Source organism: Fopius arisanus, unplaced genomic scaffold (assembly GCF_000806365.1).
Source record: "Fopius arisanus strain USDA-PBARC FA_bdor unplaced genomic scaffold, ASM80636v1 scaffold00039, whole genome shotgun sequence".
Taxonomy (NCBI): Eukaryota; Metazoa; Arthropoda; class Insecta; order Hymenoptera; family Braconidae; genus Fopius; species Fopius arisanus.
In genome coordinates, this window is record NW_011887778.1 from 353,624 (window position 1) to 374,072 (window position 20,449).

The 20,449-nt window shown below is 38.9% G+C and overlaps 5 protein-coding genes across 6 annotated transcripts; 2 read left to right on the top strand and 3 right to left on the bottom strand.

Annotated features, from left to right (window-relative positions):
- Positions 1-68: 68 nt before the first annotated feature.
- LOC105266537 (F-box only protein 9) lies at positions 69-2,875 on the bottom strand. Its single transcript, XM_011304784.1, has 6 exons — positions 2,734-2,875; positions 1,898-2,119; positions 1,526-1,828; positions 740-1,095; positions 389-626; positions 69-326 (listed from the first exon to the last, which is right to left on the bottom strand). Exons 1-6 carry the CDS (start codon positions 2,734-2,736, stop codon positions 138-140), a joined length of 1,311 nt encoding a protein of 436 aa, XP_011303086.1. The 5' UTR covers positions 2,737-2,875; the 3' UTR covers positions 69-137.
- A 1,002-nt stretch (positions 2,876-3,877) lies between these two features.
- On the top strand, positions 3,878-13,026 carry LOC105266538 (putative uncharacterized protein DDB_G0271606). The gene is made up of 2 exons (XM_011304785.1): positions 3,878-3,952; positions 9,423-13,026. Exons 1-2 carry the CDS (start codon positions 3,944-3,946, stop codon positions 11,157-11,159), a joined length of 1,746 nt encoding a protein of 581 aa, XP_011303087.1. The 5' UTR covers positions 3,878-3,943; the 3' UTR covers positions 11,160-13,026.
- A 264-nt stretch (positions 13,027-13,290) lies between these two features.
- LOC105266540 (nose resistant to fluoxetine protein 6) lies at positions 13,291-16,828 on the top strand. The gene is made up of 8 exons (XM_011304787.1): positions 13,291-13,822; positions 13,926-14,277; positions 14,337-14,616; positions 14,684-14,844; positions 14,950-15,118; positions 15,191-15,390; positions 15,497-16,217; positions 16,374-16,828. The coding sequence occupies exons 1-7, from the start codon at positions 13,483-13,485 to the stop codon at positions 16,176-16,178; spliced, it is 2,184 nt and encodes a 727-aa protein (XP_011303089.1). The 5' UTR covers positions 13,291-13,482; the 3' UTR covers positions 16,179-16,217; positions 16,374-16,828.
- LOC105266539 (uncharacterized) lies at positions 16,513-17,485 on the bottom strand. The gene is made up of 3 exons (XM_011304786.1): positions 17,100-17,485; positions 16,910-17,022; positions 16,513-16,814 (listed from the first exon to the last, which is right to left on the bottom strand). Exons 1-3 carry the CDS (start codon positions 17,235-17,237, stop codon positions 16,694-16,696), a joined length of 372 nt encoding a protein of 123 aa, XP_011303088.1. The 5' UTR covers positions 17,238-17,485; the 3' UTR covers positions 16,513-16,693.
- A 216-nt stretch (positions 17,486-17,701) lies between these two features.
- On the bottom strand, positions 17,702-20,277 carry LOC105266541 (putative inositol monophosphatase 3). Of its 2 annotated transcripts, none has more exons than XM_011304789.1 (5): positions 19,974-20,277; positions 18,792-19,771; positions 18,540-18,691; positions 18,228-18,445; positions 17,702-18,137 (listed from the first exon to the last, which is right to left on the bottom strand). In XM_011304789.1, exons 2-5 carry the CDS (start codon positions 19,297-19,299, stop codon positions 17,996-17,998), a joined length of 1,020 nt encoding a protein of 339 aa, XP_011303091.1. In that variant the 5' UTR covers positions 19,300-19,771; positions 19,974-20,277; the 3' UTR covers positions 17,702-17,995. The 2 variants fall into 2 exon arrangements, with proteins under 2 accessions (XP_011303091.1, XP_011303090.1); XM_011304788.1 differs by having other exon boundaries at positions 19,946-20,277.
- Between the last annotated feature and the right edge of the window lie 172 nt (positions 20,278-20,449).

Consider the following 20,449-nt stretch of genomic DNA (forward strand, 5'->3'; position numbering starts at 1 on the left):
TTTTCATTTATTTTCCATTTTCTTAATCAATTGAACCCTCAGATCAAAATAAAATACACTAATAGAATTCAACAATATTCAATATTTTTCATATTAACGAATAAAAAATATTTAAATGCTGATTACAATGAATTAATTCATTGAAGTGGTGCATCACTCTCTAGGGTGTAACTTTTAGCTCGACTGAACTTGAACGATGGATATCGTCCCGATGAATTCAGACACGTCGTGCCCTCCTGACCATTTTTGTACTTTGTGAATATATTGTAGCGAACCCAATTCAGTTGGAAATTAGCTCTCTTCTGGTTCGTCTGTATCTCGAACTCCTGCGAAATAAACGCGAGAATAAATGAACAAGCTTTATAGAAAAATCAGACATTGCACTCACAACATGAAATGTTTGTTCTCCACTGTCATGCACGACTTCCTTCCTCTTCTTCCTATAAACATTGTTATTTGATCTGATTTCCTGTTTCTTCAATACAAGGGTAACCCGATTCTCATGCAGCCTGTAATAACCAATCAATATATTTGGATTTCTGGGATGACGACTCTTCAATAAATTCACACAGCTCTGAGCATCATCCGTCGATGTCAACATGAGCACTCGGCCCTCTGGAAAAAATCTGGAAATACAAAAATCCCAAACCTATTATCAACCCCAAAAATCACAATGAAAAATTAATTGGCAATTGAATTTTTAATCAATCGCATTTTCGAAATGTTTGCAAAAAATTACCTGAGATATCTGAAATATTCTACCAAGTGCCAAGGCCGATAGAATTGATCCTGAAAACTGTTCTCCCCGTGTCTAATGTACGTATTTTTACTAATATAACAGCCGTTGTAGCGTAATCTAGGTCTTTGCAGGTACATGTCCCTCCAGGAACGATATATCGGTTCGAAATCACCGCAGTTAACACCCCAGACTCTCACACAGGCCAATCTCCAAATCTCTGGGTCCCTCGCCGATATGAAAAATCCTCGGCAAACAGCAGAGAACATCTCCAACGAGCGAAAATCAAGATCGGGTGACACCACCCACCGCAGAATGTAGAGTACAATCTCCATGGGCAGAGCAGATATATGTGTTGACTGTATATAATTAATTATTTGATAATCAGTAATTATCGTCCATAAAAATATTCTTCGATAACTCTATCCTAAACTGGCAGCAGTTTGAGGGAGAAAGTTAAAGAATTCCATGCATATAAATTCGGAAATATCTCCAGAGTCAGTAGTTCGGAGGAAAATGGGAAGAGACCTTTCTTATGAACCATCCAACTTTCTACAAAGAACATGTGACATTTTTCCCCAATTACTGGGATAATTTAGACATTGGGAAATCATTACATCGTGCAGGTGAAATCAAAAATTTTTTAATTAATTAAGATATTATCGGAGTAACGAATAATTTGAGGAGTATAATGAGAAGACCCGTTTGAGTTCGTGATTATAAATAAATTTCAAAATTCAATCCCGGCAATTTTTTTTGAATTGCTCCGTGTTTAAATGAATTTCTTACACTTTGCTCGAAGCGCGGACAACAAACGCGCTGATTCTTCACCAAAACTCTCGACAATTTAACGATCAGATTGCCATCTTCGATTTCCTCCTCGCCTTTGACGTCATCATCAGGTGGTTCACAGTCGAAAACGATTGTCTTCTCGTCTTTTTCGAATTTCTCCCGAGCCTTCGGTTTTGTTGACTCGTAGAGTCTAAATTCAATATCAGGCACCAGTTGCACAGCTCTTTTGTAGAACCTAATGGCATCGTACAGTTCTCCATTCTGCTCGTACTCTATACCTTTTAAAAATAACTTTTTTGCCTGTTGGATAACCAAATGAATGAATTTTTCATTTGAAATCTGACGAAAACCTCGCACTCAATGTTTTACCTTATTTTCTATGGATAATTCTTCCTCGATAGTTTCGATGTTCACTGGTTTATTCGATTTATTGAGATCTCTTTTCGGTGAAATTTCGAGTTCTCTCTGCCATTGCTCCCTGAAGCTCGTCAGGGCGTCCTCGACATTCAGCTTCGAGGAAGAAGATTCTTCTTGGTCATCTCCACCATCTCCAGTGCCTCCGTCATCCCCGGAGGATCCACCAGGTTGACTCTGTCGTCAATACATTATTTCAAATGCTCCCGATCGAATTTCAACTGGTTTGAATGATTTTCCTGGTGCATGGATCTATTATGAAGTGACGAAGTGATAAAATCGTGATGAATTGGCTACATTTCCTGATAAATTTTTTGCGTATATCTCCGAATCTTGGAGAAATAGAAAATTTGTGATGGGGAACTTTTTTGAGGTCTTGGTGTGCTCTACAAAAAAGTCCTCCGTGAAATTTTTCTATTTATTCTCATTACCCCAGAAATTTCAAAAATTCAATTCGGAGTCGAGTTGATCTCCCGTTTCACCTGTTTACCATCGTCTATAAAAGTGACCTTGATCACAAATAAAAAAGTAAACACGACGCAGAAGGGAGTCCCCTTCTAAGAAAATTGAATCATCACCTTTAATACTCCTCAAGAGTCGAATGAGGATCGAAAAAAAATGTTAAAAAAACGATTATGCAATAACGAAACTACAAAATTAACGGTATTCTTCAAGTATAGGGATCATATGTTATCACTTGCTTTGAGGTTATGGCGACGTGCCCAGGAATAAATTAAAATGACAGTTGAAATGATGAGGAATTGATTAGAAATAATTATACAAGCATTCACCATAATTTCCGGATTTTCACTGGACTGGGTATTTTTTTCAGCGCACAAATTCTCGGTCAGAAAATCGAACGACACTTCGGTAAGAGAATTTTGCAAGGTGAACCGCCGCCATGATTATTCACCCACTGCACTAACTACTCCAAAAGTTATCTGAAAGGTATGTCTATATCCGGTCCGCAATCCGAGATAAAAATCACTAAAAACTCGAAAAATAAAATATTTCGTATTTTATGGTTTCAATTTTTTCATTTTTTTAATAATTATTCCTCAATTATTATTATTACAGATATTGAATAAAAATGAAATAGAATATAAAAATATTTGTTAAATATATTTATGCAAATATATCCAATAATTCAATTGAATCCTTGAAAAAATGCATCACCTGAAATTATTTTCCCTTTCTCACCGCTAAAATGAAAAATCCCGAGGAGTTTCTGAAAGACTTTCATCACTCAAAAAATCGATGTGAAAAATTTCCCCGCTCCTCCCACCTCCCACCTGCCGGTGAAAAAAAGTCGAAAGCATCGAAGATAAAAAAAAAAAATGACTCCGAAAACCCAACCGATGAAAAACCGTCATAAATATTCATCCAAAAATCCGTTATCGAACGGAGAAGTAAAGAAGAAAAAAAATCAATCACCAACCGCTGGAGAATCTCCTCGAGCTCCAGATAGCTCGTCCCCACGGAATCCCTCAGGAGATGACGCAACTCTCCACAATAATCTCGAACTTTCTTCCCACAAACAAACGATCGCAATAACTCTCCCCCATTAAAACCGAATCGTCACATGCATTATCCAACACGTACTCTCAAAGACTCAGAAACGCCATTCTCAACTCTCCCATTGAAAAAAAAAAATAAACCGATCAGTAAAAAAATGGTCTCAGGGGTGGGCCACCGATGTGGGTCACCGCGAAATACCCAGGTGATTTTGGCACAAACGAAAGTGCCCGAGAGTGTAAAGATCAATATTTTTTTTCACCTCATTTTTTCTGACGATCGAGTTGAGAATGAGAGTGTAGCCCATCCCCTTCCTTTTTTACTCAATCCTGAATCGTTGAAGAAGAGAAGTCTTTTACCACCTCCACCTTTCCCCGATGGAATGGAGGTGAGCTTGTTGGATGCCTGCTGGTACCTAGTCAATCGTCGTGATCATCATCGAGGAGTAAAAGCCGGGACTCACCCGTCGACAGCCCAGAAATCATCATGCGTTTGGTGAGTACATCTTCCTAAATTTCCACTGACGATAAATATTTCTCACCACTCCCATTTTTACCAAAAATTCAAATTCAAATATCTTCCCTAAATTCATTAATTCATCCCATTAATCTGGTGTTTCATCAACGAAATTGTGAACAAGTGCGGAATTTCAAAGAGTGCCGGGCAATTCGCTCTTGGAGTCAACCGAGAGACTATTCCAAGATTATTCCGAGATTATTCCGAGATTATTCCGAGTCATTACCGTGAAAACAGGGAAAGTGATCGAGTATTGTATTCAATTATAATCCCACATTTTTATTGCAGTATTAAAATTATTTTTTTACTTTCTCTGCTAACGTGAAATAATTACGGAGTGCAGTTATGTCCATATTCGCAGTGCATATTTCGTTATGATATTTTCAATCATCCGGAAGAGCAATCGACCACATTTTCATTTTTTTTCTTCCCCATTCCATTTGACAATTATCATTATTATTTATCGCTGAAGAATTCACACGCAAATTATCATTGGGAATGGCATTATTGCAAATAAAAATAAAAAACCATTAATGCCGACCCAATTGCCATTTGGTACAGGCGTGCATCAAGGCTCACACATCGAGCCAGCTAATTACATTTTTCGAGGCTAATTAAGTGTAATTGCGGTACATCGAAAGTCGTCGGGTTTTCAATACAGTAAACATGCAATGGTGTCCACTTGCATATTTGCGATTGGCTTCTCCCCCCGCGAAGAAAGTTAACATCTCGGAAACTTTTTATCCCGTTTAACTCGTTTCGATGGTATTTTTTTATCTCATTATATTTGAGGGCGAGGCCCATCGTACTCCAGGGGGACACATACGCCATTTTCTACGCCCCAGGCATACCTCGACCTCGAGACTCTGACCCCTTCCGTGGAGAAAGTAATTAGGGGGGTACAACCCATGACTCCTCCAATGATCTCTCAATTAGATATGATTATGTCAATTTCACAAAAAAAAAAAAAAAATCGACATCTCCCAGGAAATTCCGAGATCATTGGAAAATTCATTGGATGGGGGAGAGGGTGGAAGGAATTCGTGGAATTTTTAATTCTCAATTGATTCGATTGATTTCAATTCATTTCTACTCAATGAAAAATTTTTTCTGGAGAGTGAAAATATCCCACGAAAAATCCTGACACAATTGGTCTTCTGTGAGTACCTAAAAAAATAAAAAAACGAGATGAACTCAAGTCATAATCTCACGTAATCAATTACCCCCCACTGCAATCATGAATCTATCTAAAAAACGAGACCAATCTCTCTCGTGGTAATAATCTTCATTCCGGTCTCCCCACGCCCATTAATTACAAGAAAATATCGAAATCTCATTAGCTCAGTAAGAATGCAATTGAAACATCCATTAATTCCCAGTCCTCAAATCGATCTCTCGTTTCTCGGTCCATCGATTCTACAGAAGACATAAAACTTCCATAAAAATCGACAGCACGCGTCTAAAACCCAATAATTATCTCGACAAATGATGTAATTTATTCAAATTGATTGAATTCCACTGAATATTTTTTTTTTGCATCGAATGGATCATGCAGTTCTGAAAATGCAATAAACAATAATGAAAATGGAATAAACATTGGATGTGTTGCGCCATCGGACTTCCTCGGCTTTCACCTAGTGCATGTGTGTTTTTCCAATTTCCTCGATTTCGTTTGACAGGGAAATGACGACTCCCCCTGCCCCAAGATTTTTCCTCTTTTGCATTGGACACACGTTTTATTTCCGTTTGGAGTTTTCCCTTTTTCCATGCGTCTCTATTAGCTCCATACAACATCTCGTCGAAAGTCACAGGTATTTACCGCTGCACTTTCCCTGGATTATCAATCATCCCTCGGCTTTGTTTGATGATAATGCATTTCGCTATTTTTGCCTCGTGGTTTGCAGATTCAAGGTCGTGATTTCTAATCTAATCGTAAATAGAGGTCTCGTTAATTGCGGTGATTAATGATTAATCGACCGAGCGGTTAGCTAAATGATATTGTTGCTGTCTTTGTCATTAAAAAACCAGTGGTTGGTTTAATAAAAAATATATATTGTTTGTCCAATTGTTTAATTTCATACGGTTCATAACAACTGAATTATTTAGTGAAAAATTCAGATTTTAAACGAATCGTAACGATTGAATGGGTGAATAAAATTCATCAACATCTAATCACGTAACTCGTTTTCATTTTAATTTCCATATAAAAAGGAGAAATCACAATTTCATCTGAATAATGATGATCAATTACCCACAATTGATTCCATAATAATTAATAGAGTGAAAAAGGAGTGAAAACAATAGTCCAGTAATTGGAGATAATCAATTGGCAGTGGTTCGTGTCGACAAGTGAAGTATTGAATAAGAATAATAATGAATGGCGAGTCTGTCGACCTCCGGAGATTAAATAAAAAAAGAGCAATAAATAAATAAATGAGGGAAGAGTCTCCTGTATGAAATGAAACGCGATGGCAAGTTCACGGCGTGTGTGCAGTACTTTTCAAGTAAGAAGTGAAAGTAACATTACGGATTGACTGGGGAATACCTTCATCTCACTCCTCATCGTGGATTATTTTTTTTTTTCCTACTTGAGGATCTGAGACCCCCAGGCACTAGGCGATCTTCACCGGTATTTATTTGATAAGCTCTATGGGAAAACACGCGTTTCTCAGGATAAACATCACACGAGTAGAAATAATCAACAAAATTTATCCTGATGTTCACAATTTTTCACCTGAAATTGGAGTGATTAATTATGTAACACGCGGTAAAAATTACACGAGTAATTGTCATTTGGGTCTGAAAATAATTGAATTGCCACTGATTTTTAAAATGTATAAAATCAATGATAAATGGCTATCGCATAGTGATTGCTTAATCTACGTTTCTGTCCGACGAAAATAAAAGTGGAAAAGATTAAATTATTGATAAGAAATTGTAATGAGATAATTACACTTTTGGGTGATTATGTTGTGAGTGATTATGTTGGGTGATTGTGGGAGGAAGTGTCAAATATTCTTTTGTGACAGTATCTTTCGACATTTCCTCCTGAAATCATAAATTACCGGGGCAACGAGACCTTCCGTAATTATCCCAAAGCGTCGAGAAAAATCGTAAATTTCAGATAAGCCTGATAAGTCGGTCAATGAACCAGTGAGACACGCGTGTCTGTAACATAAAATAACCGAGGAGACGATGCCATCGATATTTTTTGAAAGTGAAACCCCGGCGGGCAGGGAAAAGCAGCAAAGTGGTCCCTGGAATGTCCACGTACACCTGCCCATCCAATAAGATGATGTTGGAGATGAGTAAAGACATGAATACACACAAGTGAGAACGAATGACGGGAAATATTAATGGAACGAGACACGCGTGGACGATTACGAGGACATGAAGGACTTCCTTCATCGTTTGTCAAGTTGAATATCAAGTTATTCGGTAGTTTAGAAAGTTTTCGGAAGAGACTCATCATCGCCTGGGGCGTGTCCCACACCTCACCTGAAATTGGCATACATTTTATTTCATGATCTCCCTAAATATCTCTACAACAACTCAAGTCCCTTCATGATACTCTAAATTTCGATTGGAAAAACCCTTGACAATAATTATTTTAAATAATCCACTGATTCGTGAACGAATAATATTTTTTGAAGAGAAATTACTGTCTTCCAAATCTTCATCAAATCCCATGGACTAATTATTCCTCAATTATCCGTCGTCTAATGGTCTTGGAATTATTGCTAGAAAAAAAATTTTACGAACTAATCACGAAAGCTTTGGACAATTTATTTATAATTTTCTTGAAATCGTCTGAATTTCACTGGTTTGAGGGTAACTAGGACAAACAGAGGTTTTAGTAATTCCCCATTACCGCATAAATAATTGATAAAAACAATTACCAGAGTATTCCATGAAAATTTGTGATCAATAACCAATGACTTATCGTGTAATAGTTGGTATCCCAGAGAAAGCGCATGAATTTTAATGGTCGACGACACATCGGCGGGGCCGCGTGTTTATTACAATTTCTTATAGAATTCCATCTGTAAATAAAAAATCTCTCGAGAGAAACGGAAGATGATTTCACAGCGCATCCACAGGTGGAAGGGATTTGTATATTTTCTTCTTCACACCCGTGGAATAGCGAACCGCAGGTGGGGTTCGCCTGGAGATGGCTTTCTTCCTAAATGTCAGGCTTGTTTTCTCCATTACGGAATTACCTCAGAGATTACAGAGACGAATGAGAGAGACCGATTCCTTAGATTTTCGTGGGAAAAATACCTTTTGTCTTCGATAATTATTAACTTAAGTAATTCTTCTTACCTTTCCATACCATCCGCGAAATTCACATCAGGCACTTAAAATTTTCCCGTAAATCTTCTCGTTCGAATCAGATTGTTTGAGCGTTTAAAATTTCAGCGCAAAAACTGTAATTATGTCGTTAAATTAACGGTTTACCTTTACGACGGAATACATTGCGATGTGAGGAATGCGAATGTAAGAGTTTTTATAATTTATCTTCAGATATTTGAAACTTCAAAAGTTCAATTTCGATGGATTAATTTTCCGACGTGAAGATGATTGCACCGAGGAATAAATCACTTCTGCCATTTTTGCGTGTAATTTATTCCCCAATTGTTTCAGTTAAATTTTTTTCGGTTCATTTTGGGAAAATAATAGATGAATAAATAATAATTCTCTAATTACGTGGGATTTCTCGGCGATTTCACCTCAGTCCGGGGTCACGAATGCTGTCATTTCTCTCTGAGTGACGAGCCACAAATCCTCACCAGGTGAAATAGGCGATGAATGAAATGTCTCCTGCAGACAGTGATTCAGATTGAAATATATCGCGTGGTTTATACACCAGGAAGACCGCCAAAGGCAAAAATTTTTTTTGCAATCGTTAAGACTCATCTCCTCGCAGATGGGCATGATAATAAAACATTGAAATCTCCCCAGTGTGTAGATCTCGCTTTCTTGCTTGCCATTTTTTTTTCTCTCTCTCTCATTTTTTCTCTTTATCTGCGAATACGTATATTTTAAGAGGCATAGAGCTCGCTAATTACTGAAAAGTACACGCTCCTACGCGTGAGTTAACTACGGGGGGCACGTAGAAATCTCTGGAAATCTCACTCAACAAATGCATAAACATTTACAGCTGTAATAATTGCCATTAGATACTCTCTAATTATTTCTCCAAACATCAGAAATATTAGGAATTGATTTTTCCCAGGAAAAAAATATCTCTGGTCTCGAAGAAAAAGTAGAATTTTACATATTAATAAATAAATAAATAAAATAATAAATATGTGCATCGAAAAAAAAAAAATATAGCTGAAAATGAGACAAGTCCCAAATTTCCGTTCAAAAAAATTTGATTTTTTTTTAAAAGGAATTAAATGCCAATGAAAAAGATTTAAAAGAGATTATTTTACTTGGATTCCAGCTACTACCAATTATTCTCACCTGCCTCCTAGTCCTGGTGACGTCAGCAGAGGACTCAGAGGAGGTGAGTCCCCTGCCACCGATAAAAATCGACAAGCACCTGCGTCGGGCACTGCTAAAAGCCCTGGAGGACCTGGAAGCCGAGTCAGAGGAACAGAAGGAGGACACATCACCACCGGAGAAGGTCGTGACGAAAGTCACCGATAACATCGACACCTCGGAGCGCTTCTCCGGGGCGTCCTTTTCCTTCTCCGGCTTCCCCTCGGACTCTTCAGAAATTCCCTCCGAGGAGAAACTCCAGAATTCGACGTTCGTGGAGAGTGAAAAACTGGAGACAACGGATGGCAAGGAAACCGATAAAGCCACGTTCCAGAAGTTCGACGTACTCCTGGGGGACAAGGAGATTCTCGAGAAGAGTCCGAATGCAAATCAAGTCGATCAGATTTTAACGCGCAGCGTTGAAATAACAAGTGGCAAATCCGTAAATTCGATAGATCGTTCGCCAAAGGAGAAGGATGAGAAAGAGAGTTTGAGCTTTAGTTCGAGCAATGGGATAGCATCGGCATCGGCAAATTCATTAATTCCACCGAGTCCAACACCCCCTAGTCCAACGGTGAAACCAGTGCCACGTAATCTTACATCACCTCTGCTGCCAACCAAGGTACCAAGTGTCAGTGCAAAGCCAGAGGATTCAGAGGTGAAGATCTTCCAGGCACCGCTGGTAGCTGCTTTCACTGTTCAGCAGGATGAGAGAGGTGTTCCAAAGAGCGTTGTGCCCCTGTACAAACCTGGAACGGATAATCAGGGATTGAGTCTGCAGGAGCAATTGGACTTTAAACAGCAACTCCTGGAGAGACAGCTGGCTGAACTGCAGGCGCAGCACGCACAGCAGACGCAGTTTCTGTACAAGCAGCAGTTGCTGTATCAGGAGCAGCTGAGACTGAAGCAGAGACAGCAGCTTTATCTCCAGGAGCAGGCGAGACTCAAGCAGATCGAGGAGCAGAGAACTCAGCAGCTCAAGCAGGCGCAGCAACAGGTGCAGCAGCAGGTGCAGGAACAGTTGCGTCAGGGACAGAATCTTCAAGGGGCATTCAGTCAGAACAACCTCCTGACATTCCAACCCCCACTGCAAACTCAGAACGTTCAATTCCAGCCAAGTGTTGCCTTCCAGCTTCCCAATGCCATTCCTCCACCTCCGTTTGCCCCAGTTCCCTCTGTCCAAGATCAGCTGAGACTGCAACTGCAGAGACAGCAGATCCTCCAGCAGCAGGCACAGCAGCTCCAGCAGCAGAGACAGCAGGCAGTATTTCTCCAGCAACAGAGGCTCCAGCAGAGTTTCCCAGGTTTTCCGAATGACTTCCAGCCACCTGCACCCACCCCAGCTACGAGGTTCAACAGGCAGGAGGCATTTGGAACTGTCGGAAATTTTGGAATAAATGATAACAGGCAGATCATCACCAGAAATCACCTCGAGCCCCCGAGGCTCCCACCTCAGGACTTCGGGGCTTTCAACAATTTTGGGTTCAGGGGCCAGAACTTCAGGCCTCAAACACCCGCCAGACAGATTCAGCATCTGCTGTTTCAATCCGGAGTTGCGGGTGCTCTTCAATCCCCGCAGAATCAACAAGGACGATCCAACCAGGAAGACCTCAATATTGTCTCTAAAGTTCTAGCACTCAATGTCGGTGCGGTTCCTACCAAAAATCTACAGTTCAATGACGAGGGATTCAGGGCGTGAGAATTACTCAATTTATTTATATGTTGTTACGATTAAATTATTCCTGCAGGTGTGGAGTACTCGAGGATGCCCTCACATACGAGTAAATCCTCAGTGGCTTCTGAAGATGTTTTCAATGGAAATGAGGAAAATGATAGAAAGCGATCGTAAATACAAGTATTGTAATTGTTTTGAATATTATTGTTGGGGAATTAACGGAAACATCTTCGGGTAATCAGAGAGACGGAAGTCGAGGCCTTAACGGGGATAATTATATTAATTACTAGATTTTCGTCTGTAGTTCTCAAAAGTCCCTGTATGGGATCAACTTTCTTGAAGACGATGTGGAGAGAATTGTTCAGGTGAGATGAATTTACGTAATCAATTATGTGGCGTCTGTACTAGAATTTTCTGAGAACATTGTTCCGAGAAATTTCCCATTTTTCTCGTCTCACCTTTTTTTACTCTCCCACTTTATTCAGTCTTTTCTCTTAGATTTCATATCTCGCTTGTAAAAAATTTTATAACGAAGAGAAGTTGAGACCTTTGAAGGGAAATGAAAATTGAGAAATAATGGAGTGTCATGAGGTTCATTGAAATTCGATGAGTCATCCAGGAATTTATGATTCAATCTCGAAGATAATCAAGATTAGACCGATCAGACTAGACTCTAGTTGACGTGCCGAGGGAATTGTTGAAGTGCTGTTATTTTCGGATAATTTTAATTAACAATGAATCCAAATTAAAACCCATCTTCTTCTCTGATAAAATGACTCGTTACTTACCAGTCATCAATGAAATTTCCCAAACAATTTGAAGCCTTCGATTGCGCCTAGAAAAATCACACCATAATAATTTAATTCCACCTGATTACCTGTCCACAATCAAATCCATTTCCTCCTTGCCATGAAGCGAAAAATTGAGACTGGACCTTTGACTCGCCAACTTTCATAAACAATTTGAACAATTGACCTCATCGATAATCATTTGATTAACGCCTCATTCTCCCTCTGATTAACAATTTCCAATTTCTCCATAATTGTAAAAACGGCGACTCCATTACAATTACGACATTATTTATAAACCCCCATCACCATCGGGTACCGTAATCTGTGTAATGGATTTTATTCCAAGGTCGTGAGGGGGCACAGAGAAGTGGAGAATGAAAACGGTTTATACGAAATTGAAAACGGAAAACTTTCGCCAGGGCTCCTTCACAGCTCAAAGTATTCCACCAGTATATCGAGAGGATCGAAAGCCGATGAGTCGACTAGGTGGTTGCAAACAAATCGTGTCTCCATGATCCCACCTCTTCCTGACTATTTCATCTGGTGTTGTGGAGATGTCCTCAATTTCACAAACGCCTTTGGCATAGATTCCAGATTTCTCCAGTCCCACGAAATCGACGACAAACGGTCGAATAAAGTCGAATTTTCATTCCCCATTAAATTTTTTTTTTCACCATTTCTTTATTAAAATGTTTATTATGACCCGGATATCGTTTATTCTCCGTGAAATTCTCCGCAACTCTCGGGACCTTGGAGATTTCGTCTTCTTTATTAAGTTATAAATTATTAGACTAGGGATAATTTAAATAACACGTGTGAATAACGGTTTAATTTTATCGTTGATTAATATATTATATGCTACCAATGGATTTCTACTTGTTTGGTGGAGTAATTTATCGGTAATAATATTAATTATTGAGATTAAGGTTGACACGTGTAAAAATGCCAATAAAGTATGATTAACGTAGGTTGTAATTATTTTTATTTGTTATTTCCTCCCGTCAGCCTTTGATAATTATGAGAGGGAGGGATTATAAAAAAATTTCGTTGGAATTGTTTTTACGGAAAAATGTATTGAAATTAATTGAATAATTAATAAATAAAAAGATGCCACAGTAAGTTCTCTCCGATGTTTTCCTCCCCGAATTAATTAATCGAAGATCAATTGATTAATGAAAAATTCAAATTGTTCCGCACATGAATTTGCACTCTACGAAATGTACCAGTAATTAGAAATCATTAGCAAGATCTTTCAGAGGCTTTTCTGTTGTTATCATTAATCACCAAGGCCTGCTCTCAGTGTATGAAAATAATTCTCCCATCATGAATATAAATCTTCATGATAACGAGAAATCATGAAGAAAATTTCACGCGTATTAATCGTTGATTAGCAGTCTGAACAGCCGATGACGACTCCACAAAGACCAGTGATAATAAAAATATCCGATTCATCGGTTCAATAGAAAATGATCCTATTATCAGTTCCCGATGATACAAGATAATCATTCTCCTATAAAACCAATCAGTGGGCGTATACGGTAGCATTTCTGGTGACAATGACTTCGCCACCTACGACTAACCGATTTATCCAGAGTTTTCTCTACGTAATCCTCTATCTTCCCTTAATCACCTGCGAATCACCTCAGGATTATGACGGAGGTGATACGAGATTCCGTGTACTCAATCCATTTCTATCGAATCGAGAGATAAATAATAGTGCAGTGCAGGTGTTGGACGTTATTCGTGAACTTCAGCCGAGAAATATCATCAGGGCAAATGGAAGGAGTTATTTGGACCGAGCAATTCGATATGACGCAGTCAACAATTCGCAATGCCAAGATCAATTTGCATTATATGTTAATGGTCTAGAAAAATTTGAGACATGGGCTCTGAAAAGTGAGTAAATCCTGACGAATAAAATCATCAACAGACACTTTCTACCGAAATCTTGTGCCATCAATTGAGCTTTCGGGTTTAATGAACTTTCACAATCTTTCAGTGTTGGATTCATCATCGAAGATTCCCTCAGGAATTTTGAAAGGTAATCTAAAGGACTTGGGTGCTTACGACGAGTGTACATCAGTCGAAGTAAAAAAAGAACTGGAATTAATTCGTGGACGTCCATGCATGTACTCATTCTCCATCGATGGAACACCGATGATGCCCACCTCGTTAGAGATTTCACTATCTATATGCGCACCTGCGAGCTGTGACGCCGAAGACGTAACAGCGATGTTGAAGAACCTGATAAATGAAACGTCAGCTAATATTCCCTTAAAGATTCGTGTGGGACAGGTACAGTGTTCCGTTATAGATCCTGCACCATTCGAAACCGGAGAGACTGTCGTCTTGTAAGTTCATCGGACTCCCGATAATTCCACTCTCGATTATCGACGATTTCCCATTTCAGAGTGATCCTCTCGATATTCCTCTGCTTCCTCATCGGCTGCACCATCTGCGATATCTATGCCCGAATGACTTGTCGGAGCAGACAGAACAGCTTCTGCAATGCAATCTCAAAATTTTCATTTTACACTAACATAATCCGTATATTCAATACAAATCAGCCCGGAGATAATGTATCAGTAGTTAATGGAATAAGATTCTTCAGCTTAAGTTGGGTAATTCTTGGTCACGAGTATCTACTGTCCATCCAAGGACCATCAATAAATCCATTCGACGCACGTGAGGTACGAAATTTCTAGAAAGATTTTTTGTGTCCTCTCAAGAGAGTCTTTATCATAAATATTCTTTCAGTGGTATCAATCCTGGAGTTCTACGTACATCCTGATTGCTCCATACGCTGTGGATACATTTTTTGTACTGAGTGGATTCCTCACTTCGTATCTTTTCATGAAGGAAATGTCGAAGGGCCGACGATTTAATTTAATCACGTATTATCTTCACCGTTATATCAGGTATACGAAATGTTAAATAACTTGAAGAAATATGAATGAGTGGTCCTTATTCAATTAAACGGTTGTTTTCTATATCATTTAGAAAATGGTTTTATCAATTTATAGATTGACGCCAGCTTTTGCGGCGATAATCATCTTATCGATATACTTGTTACCACGAATGGGCTCTGGGGCCAAGTGGGACTCATGGATGAATAATCAGAAGGAATTGTGCAAACAGAGTTGGTGGCCCATGATGCTTTATGTTCATAATTACGTGGGCGAGCATCGCTTGGTACGTTCTAATGAATTAATCATTTGACTCATGACTATTAACAATCAAATAATGACGATTATTAATTACCAGTATTGTCTGGCCCACACGTGGTACCTCGCGATAGACATGCAACTCTTCTGGATATCCCCAATAATTCTCTTGGCTTTAGCAAAAAAACCAAAAATCGGACTCAGCATTTTATCAATATTACTCATCATTTCAATAATCACACCCGCTATCGTCGTGGGAGAGGAAAAATATTCCGCATCGCTTACTGCGAATATTTCCAAGTAAGTTAAATTGTTTCGTCCATTCGAAATCAACGGATCAAGAATTGAGTCCACAGAATCCACAGCTCAGTTGATTATTAATTTTTGGTGTACATTTATTTTAAAGACCCAATAGGTTAATGGATATGATGTACAACTTATATTTGGCAACGCATACCAGGGCGGGCCCTTGGCTCCTCGGAATTTACCTGGGCTACCTAATCACCAGGAGACGACACGAAATCAACACGAAGTTTATGGTCCTGGGATGGATCCTCGCACTGGTGGCATTTTCCTTTATCTTCTTCACCCATAAAATTTTTCAAAATAGTAATTATGAGTGGAATGCCCCCTGGGAGATCTTCTACGCCGGTTTCGCGAGGCACATTTGGGCTGTTGGTGTCTGCTGGTTAATTTACTCATCTATGATGGGTTACGGGGGTGTAATTGCCGATTTATTGTCTCTCCGGGTATTCATACCTTTCGGGAGAATATCTTACTGCGTTTATTTGATTCACATGATTATTCAAAATATGGGAATCGCCAGTGCCAGGGTTCCCAGGTATTTCGATCAACTCGTAGTTACTGAGAGTTTCTTCGGTCGATTAATTACCTCTATTATTGCTGGACTCGCTCTTAGTCTCGTTTTCGAGTCGCCATTCTTGGCTCTCGAAAAAATTGTATTTAGGAGGGACAGGAGAGATAAAACCGAGTCTCGAGAGGTTCTCCAGGACACGGAACCGGAAATCGGTGTCAATAACGATGGTTACATTCCTGACAAGCTTGAGGCAATTGATGGAAAAGTATGATGAGATCAGTCACCATCTTCATGGGTTTTGGAATTAAATGTAATTACATCTTCAAAAATTCGTCAGTTCAATTCAGCAGTGACACGCATTGCTAGTTAAATACGACAATAAATCGGAGGGATTTCCTTATCTAATATTTTTTCTCCTGTTATCTACTAGTAAAACTCATTCTAATTTTATATCCTTCTCTTGCAGATATGCGGGGATCAATCTGAAATTATAATTCTACACAATCGAGATTGTACGAACATGAAATGTACAAATTTTGTCAGCTGTTTGTAAATCGATTTTACGTCGGGAAAAATAATGTATTCAATTAATTGAATCACTTGGAAAAATTCGAATAAAAATTTATTTCGATGCAAAAAGTTAATTGGATTGACGAAAATATCTGTACAATATTTATAGTTACATTAGTATCACGTGGAGAGGATTTTAATCGCTCAGTGTGATGTTTGCATTATCGAAATCTTGAGTGTATTTTACCCTCGTCTCGAGTAAATATTAATCGAACACTATTCGGTGGATTTGTACAGGCTTAATTGATCTCGAATATCTTCCATCGTCGCATCTGGAAACACATCCCTTCGATTTCGTAATAATTTATAAATTTCGGCTAATGATTCGGACTCTGACCTAAAAAAAAAAAACAGAACTCATTCCTAAGAAATCTAATTGCACGCTGAACAATTCATATAATCCGAAAACAATTTATTTATAATAATAAATGCCTTTTCTCTTCTAATTGCTGTTCCGGTGTTAATTGTTGCTGAACAACTTTTTGTTTCGCTAATTTATACCGCGCCTGGATGCCGAACTCCTTGACTTCCTCGATCTCTGCATCCTTATACAAATAAATACGAAAAAATATTTAAATATAGATCACAATGAAATGATTAATTGATAAATGGGGATTGAAACCTTTTGTTTTTGTTCGGTTGTTCGAGTGAAAATATAAGTTGTAAAAACAACGAGAACAGTCGTGGCAACACAGTAGATATAGAACGTCGACAAATTTGGAAAATATCTATTCCATTGATCCCAAAATGAATCTATCATTTCCAAATATTTTTATAATTAATTTATTAACAAATTATTGGTTTTTACGAACTGTCAAGGTGGACGGAGGTTATGTTTTCGTAATGGCTAATCGAACATTCTTATCAGGTCATGACACCGTTTCCCTGCACCTGTCGTACCAAACAAAAAATCGGGATGAGGCGTTGTCACTTGAGTACATATATACAGATATACATCTCGTGTGTGTAAATATGCCATTTCACCCAATATCAAGAGAAATCCGCTCTCGAATTTTACGACATTTTTTGGAATTTTCCTCTACTTGTAAAAAAAATTTTTCACTGATAGGTCTTGAATCTCAATACTACAGATTAAACGATTTTTATTTCAAATTTGACGATTTATTTAAAACGGTTCAAATATACTGGAAAAAGACAGGATACAATTGCGATTTTTTATATTTATATACATCTACTATGACTTTAAATAAAAAAAAAGACAAGTTCACCAATTGCCGTCATTATATTTTTATTCTATCGCTCGCTATTCGGAGCATTCGGCTAATAGGTAGCTACGAATTGAACAGTCGTTTATAAAATTTAATTACAATTCTCCAGACAAAAATTCACGGAATCCCTTTCTTCCCTGATTAATTATCGGTGGACATTTCACCTCTTGGAATAGTTGATTACAATGATAATTAAGATGCTTGATACGAGTGACTAGTTTTGGAGATGATGAGATGTCAGTCAATGATTTCGACGAGTTTATCCGTGATGGAAGGAAATGAATGAATTTCAAATATTGTTGAACTTGTCCAGGTACCACTTGTGACTCCTCATCGTCGCCAGGAGTCCATCTTCTAGAACCATTGAGTCAGTGGCCCCAAAATCTAGTTGAGTATCACCTGATAGTGAGGATACAGTACCACCAAGAGCCCTATGACAATTTACTCAATTATAAATCCCTTCAGACACACAATAAACAGTCCCGTGAATTGTCAGAAAAAAATAATTAATTTTTTTTTACTTGATAATAGCTGCACCAGCGCACACATCCCACTTTTTGATAGCTGTCATATGAACGTATGCAGTGGCATTTCCAACTGCAACCTCCAGAAATTTGTATCCAGCACCTGCCGCTGATATTATTTTCACATTCTCGCCTAGGGCTGTCTTGGAAGCATTGTGGACTTTTCCAGCGTGGGATCTCGAGACGATTAAGATAGGATCCCTTGGTACTTTTTTCTATCAATAAAGAATCATTTGTATTTATTCAGATGAAAATAATCTAGATGAAAACGGTGTAGTAAAAATATTTAATACGGATGATAATGCTCACAGAAGAAAAACTTTGTAAATTTTTGGAAGATCCATGGAAAGCCCAAGCCCAATAGGTCTGCTTGGGAATGAAGGGCTTATGAATAATTCCAATAACTGGAACGCCCTTTACAGCAATGCAAACCATCGTAGTGACGTACTCCAATAAACTCTCTATAAAAACCGCAAACAAGTTGAAATATTGTTTGAAAATTGCAGAATTAATGACAACAATTCCACAATTTATATCTCATTCTGGATTGTAAAAAATCACCTGTATATTCCTTGGTAGCATCGAGAGGATCAATCCAGACAGTGACATGCTCTGGATCAACAGCAACATCCCATCCAGAATCGATTTGCTCCAGAACCATCGACTCCTCAGTACCACTGGGTCTGACCACCTCATCGCAATCCTTGCTCCTCTCCTCGGAGATAACAGTCACCGATGGAAATGCCAAAGACAAATAATTGTACATAGCACAGTGAGACCTGTAATCCGCCAATGTGACGGGATCATCGATTCCCTCCTTGGTTTTTCCCTTACTCTCAATCCCAAGTTTGGATTTTTCATGGACTCCAACCACCTCAACACCCCCAACCTCAGCTGCTTTTATAGCACCAGCTAACAACAATTTCAAGGAGACAAAATCATTACTCGATTTTGAGGCGTAATACGATGACTGACGAATAGCGTAGAGATACAGGAGAATCAAGAGAATTATTGTTGTGCATAATCCTAGCCTGTGAATCCGCAGATTCGCTCCAATGTTCACAATCATGGTTAGTCGATGAAACTCGTACACTTTTTATTCGGTTTATATTTTTAATTTATTCTTGATTAATTTTAGTTATTTTTCTACTCATAACAAACTCCTACATTCTACCGCCATTTTTTATTAACTCTCGGTGCAACCGGTGCACAAATGCGAGCGCAGATGTTGCATGTTGCATGTCATGACGTCTTGGTGATTATTTGAATGGAATGCACTGAAGTAGACAAAGAGGATTGACTGAAGTAGAGGCTCAGTTAGGGGGGTTTGAATGACCCCAGCGGCATCGTAGTACTGCACCCCAAGAGAGGGAGGACGCCACATTCAATGGGGGTGTCTAAGATATGATACAAGCAGGCATTGTCAAACCAAAAACAGGGGACAATTTCTCTCAGGCAGCACGAGACAGCGCGGCGGTCACTATCACCTTCCCCTCATCTCCATGTCATCCCCACTCTGCAGCTGTTCGGCACTGGTGGGACTATTTAAAAAATGATAATTTTAAATAGCAGGAAAAAATGGAAAATATGGCCTTGGTTTATGGGATGTGTGGTATCTGCATGACCTCAAAGTTTAAAAAATAGAATAAACTATAGAGGCATTACCCAGTCTCCAAAAATCAGGCAATAACAATAAATAAATTGATTCCACTTACTTTTTATTAAAAAATAACAGCGACTTACAGCTGATGCAGCAGTTTTCGCAAACCAACCGGTACTCGAGCTGACGGGATTAGAAAACAGAACATAATTCAATGTATCTGATACTCCCATTCCCGTTTCAGAGATACAATCGAAGTGTTTTTGATGGTCAAGATCAAAATCCACACGCTAAATTCTCTTCAATCAATTATTTTTCACTGACTATTGGATTTTACGTGATTGCACTGTTTTTTTTAAGAGAGAATTATTTATTAGGTTAAGAATTTTCGCAATTATCGTATCTCGTCATATTGAGACTGCCCGCGGCGTTCTGTGCGCATGGACGGTGTGCGTGCGTATGCACGGAGTATCGCCTGGCGACCCCCCACTCGAGCGGTCTTCTGTGCGCATGCAGGGTGTTCTGTGCGCATGGGAAGTGTTCTGTGCGCATGCCCGGAGTATCGCCGGGGGGACCCCCCACTCGAGCGCCCCCGTCTCCAACGCCCTGCCATTTTCAG

Bases quoted from the DNA above. Each gene is read 5' to 3' on its own strand.
- LOC105266541 (XM_011304789.1), bottom strand. From the start codon at position 19,299: ATGATTGTGAACATTGGAGCGAATCTGCGGATTCACAGGCTAGGATTA. The intron at 18,446-18,539 runs GTGAGCATTATC...CTTTATTGATAG, and splicing joins ATTTACAAAGTTTTTCTTCT to AAAAAAGTACCAAGGGATCC. The intron at 18,138-18,227 runs GTAAAAAAAAAT...AAATTGTCATAG, and splicing joins GCTGGTGCAGCTATTATCAA to GGCTCTTGGTGGTACTGTAT.
- LOC105266539 (XM_011304786.1), bottom strand. From the start codon at position 17,237: ATGATAGATTCATTTTGGGATCAATGGAATAGATATTTTCCAAATTTG. The intron at 17,023-17,099 runs GTTTCAATCCCC...TATTTGTATAAG, and splicing joins CAACCGAACAAAAACAAAAG to GATGCAGAGATCGAGGAAGT. The intron at 16,815-16,909 runs GCATTTATTATT...TTTTTTTTTTAG, and splicing joins CAGCAATTAGAAGAGAAAAG to GTCAGAGTCCGAATCATTAG.
- LOC105266537 (XM_011304784.1), bottom strand. The intron at 1,096-1,525 runs GTAAGAAATTCA...AATTATATACAG, and splicing joins GTCCGCGCTTCGAGCAAAGT to TCAACACATATATCTGCTCT. The intron at 627-739 runs GTAATTTTTTGC...TTGTATTTCCAG, and splicing joins GAATATTTCAGATATCTCAG to ATTTTTTCCAGAGGGCCGAG.
- LOC105266540 (XM_011304787.1), top strand. From the start codon at position 13,483: ATGACTTCGCCACCTACGACTAACCGATTTATCCAGAGTTTTCTCTAC. The intron at 13,823-13,925 runs GTGAGTAAATCC...ACAATCTTTCAG, and splicing joins TGAGACATGGGCTCTGAAAA to TGTTGGATTCATCATCGAAG. The intron at 14,617-14,683 runs GTACGAAATTTC...ATATTCTTTCAG, and splicing joins ATCCATTCGACGCACGTGAG to TGGTATCAATCCTGGAGTTC.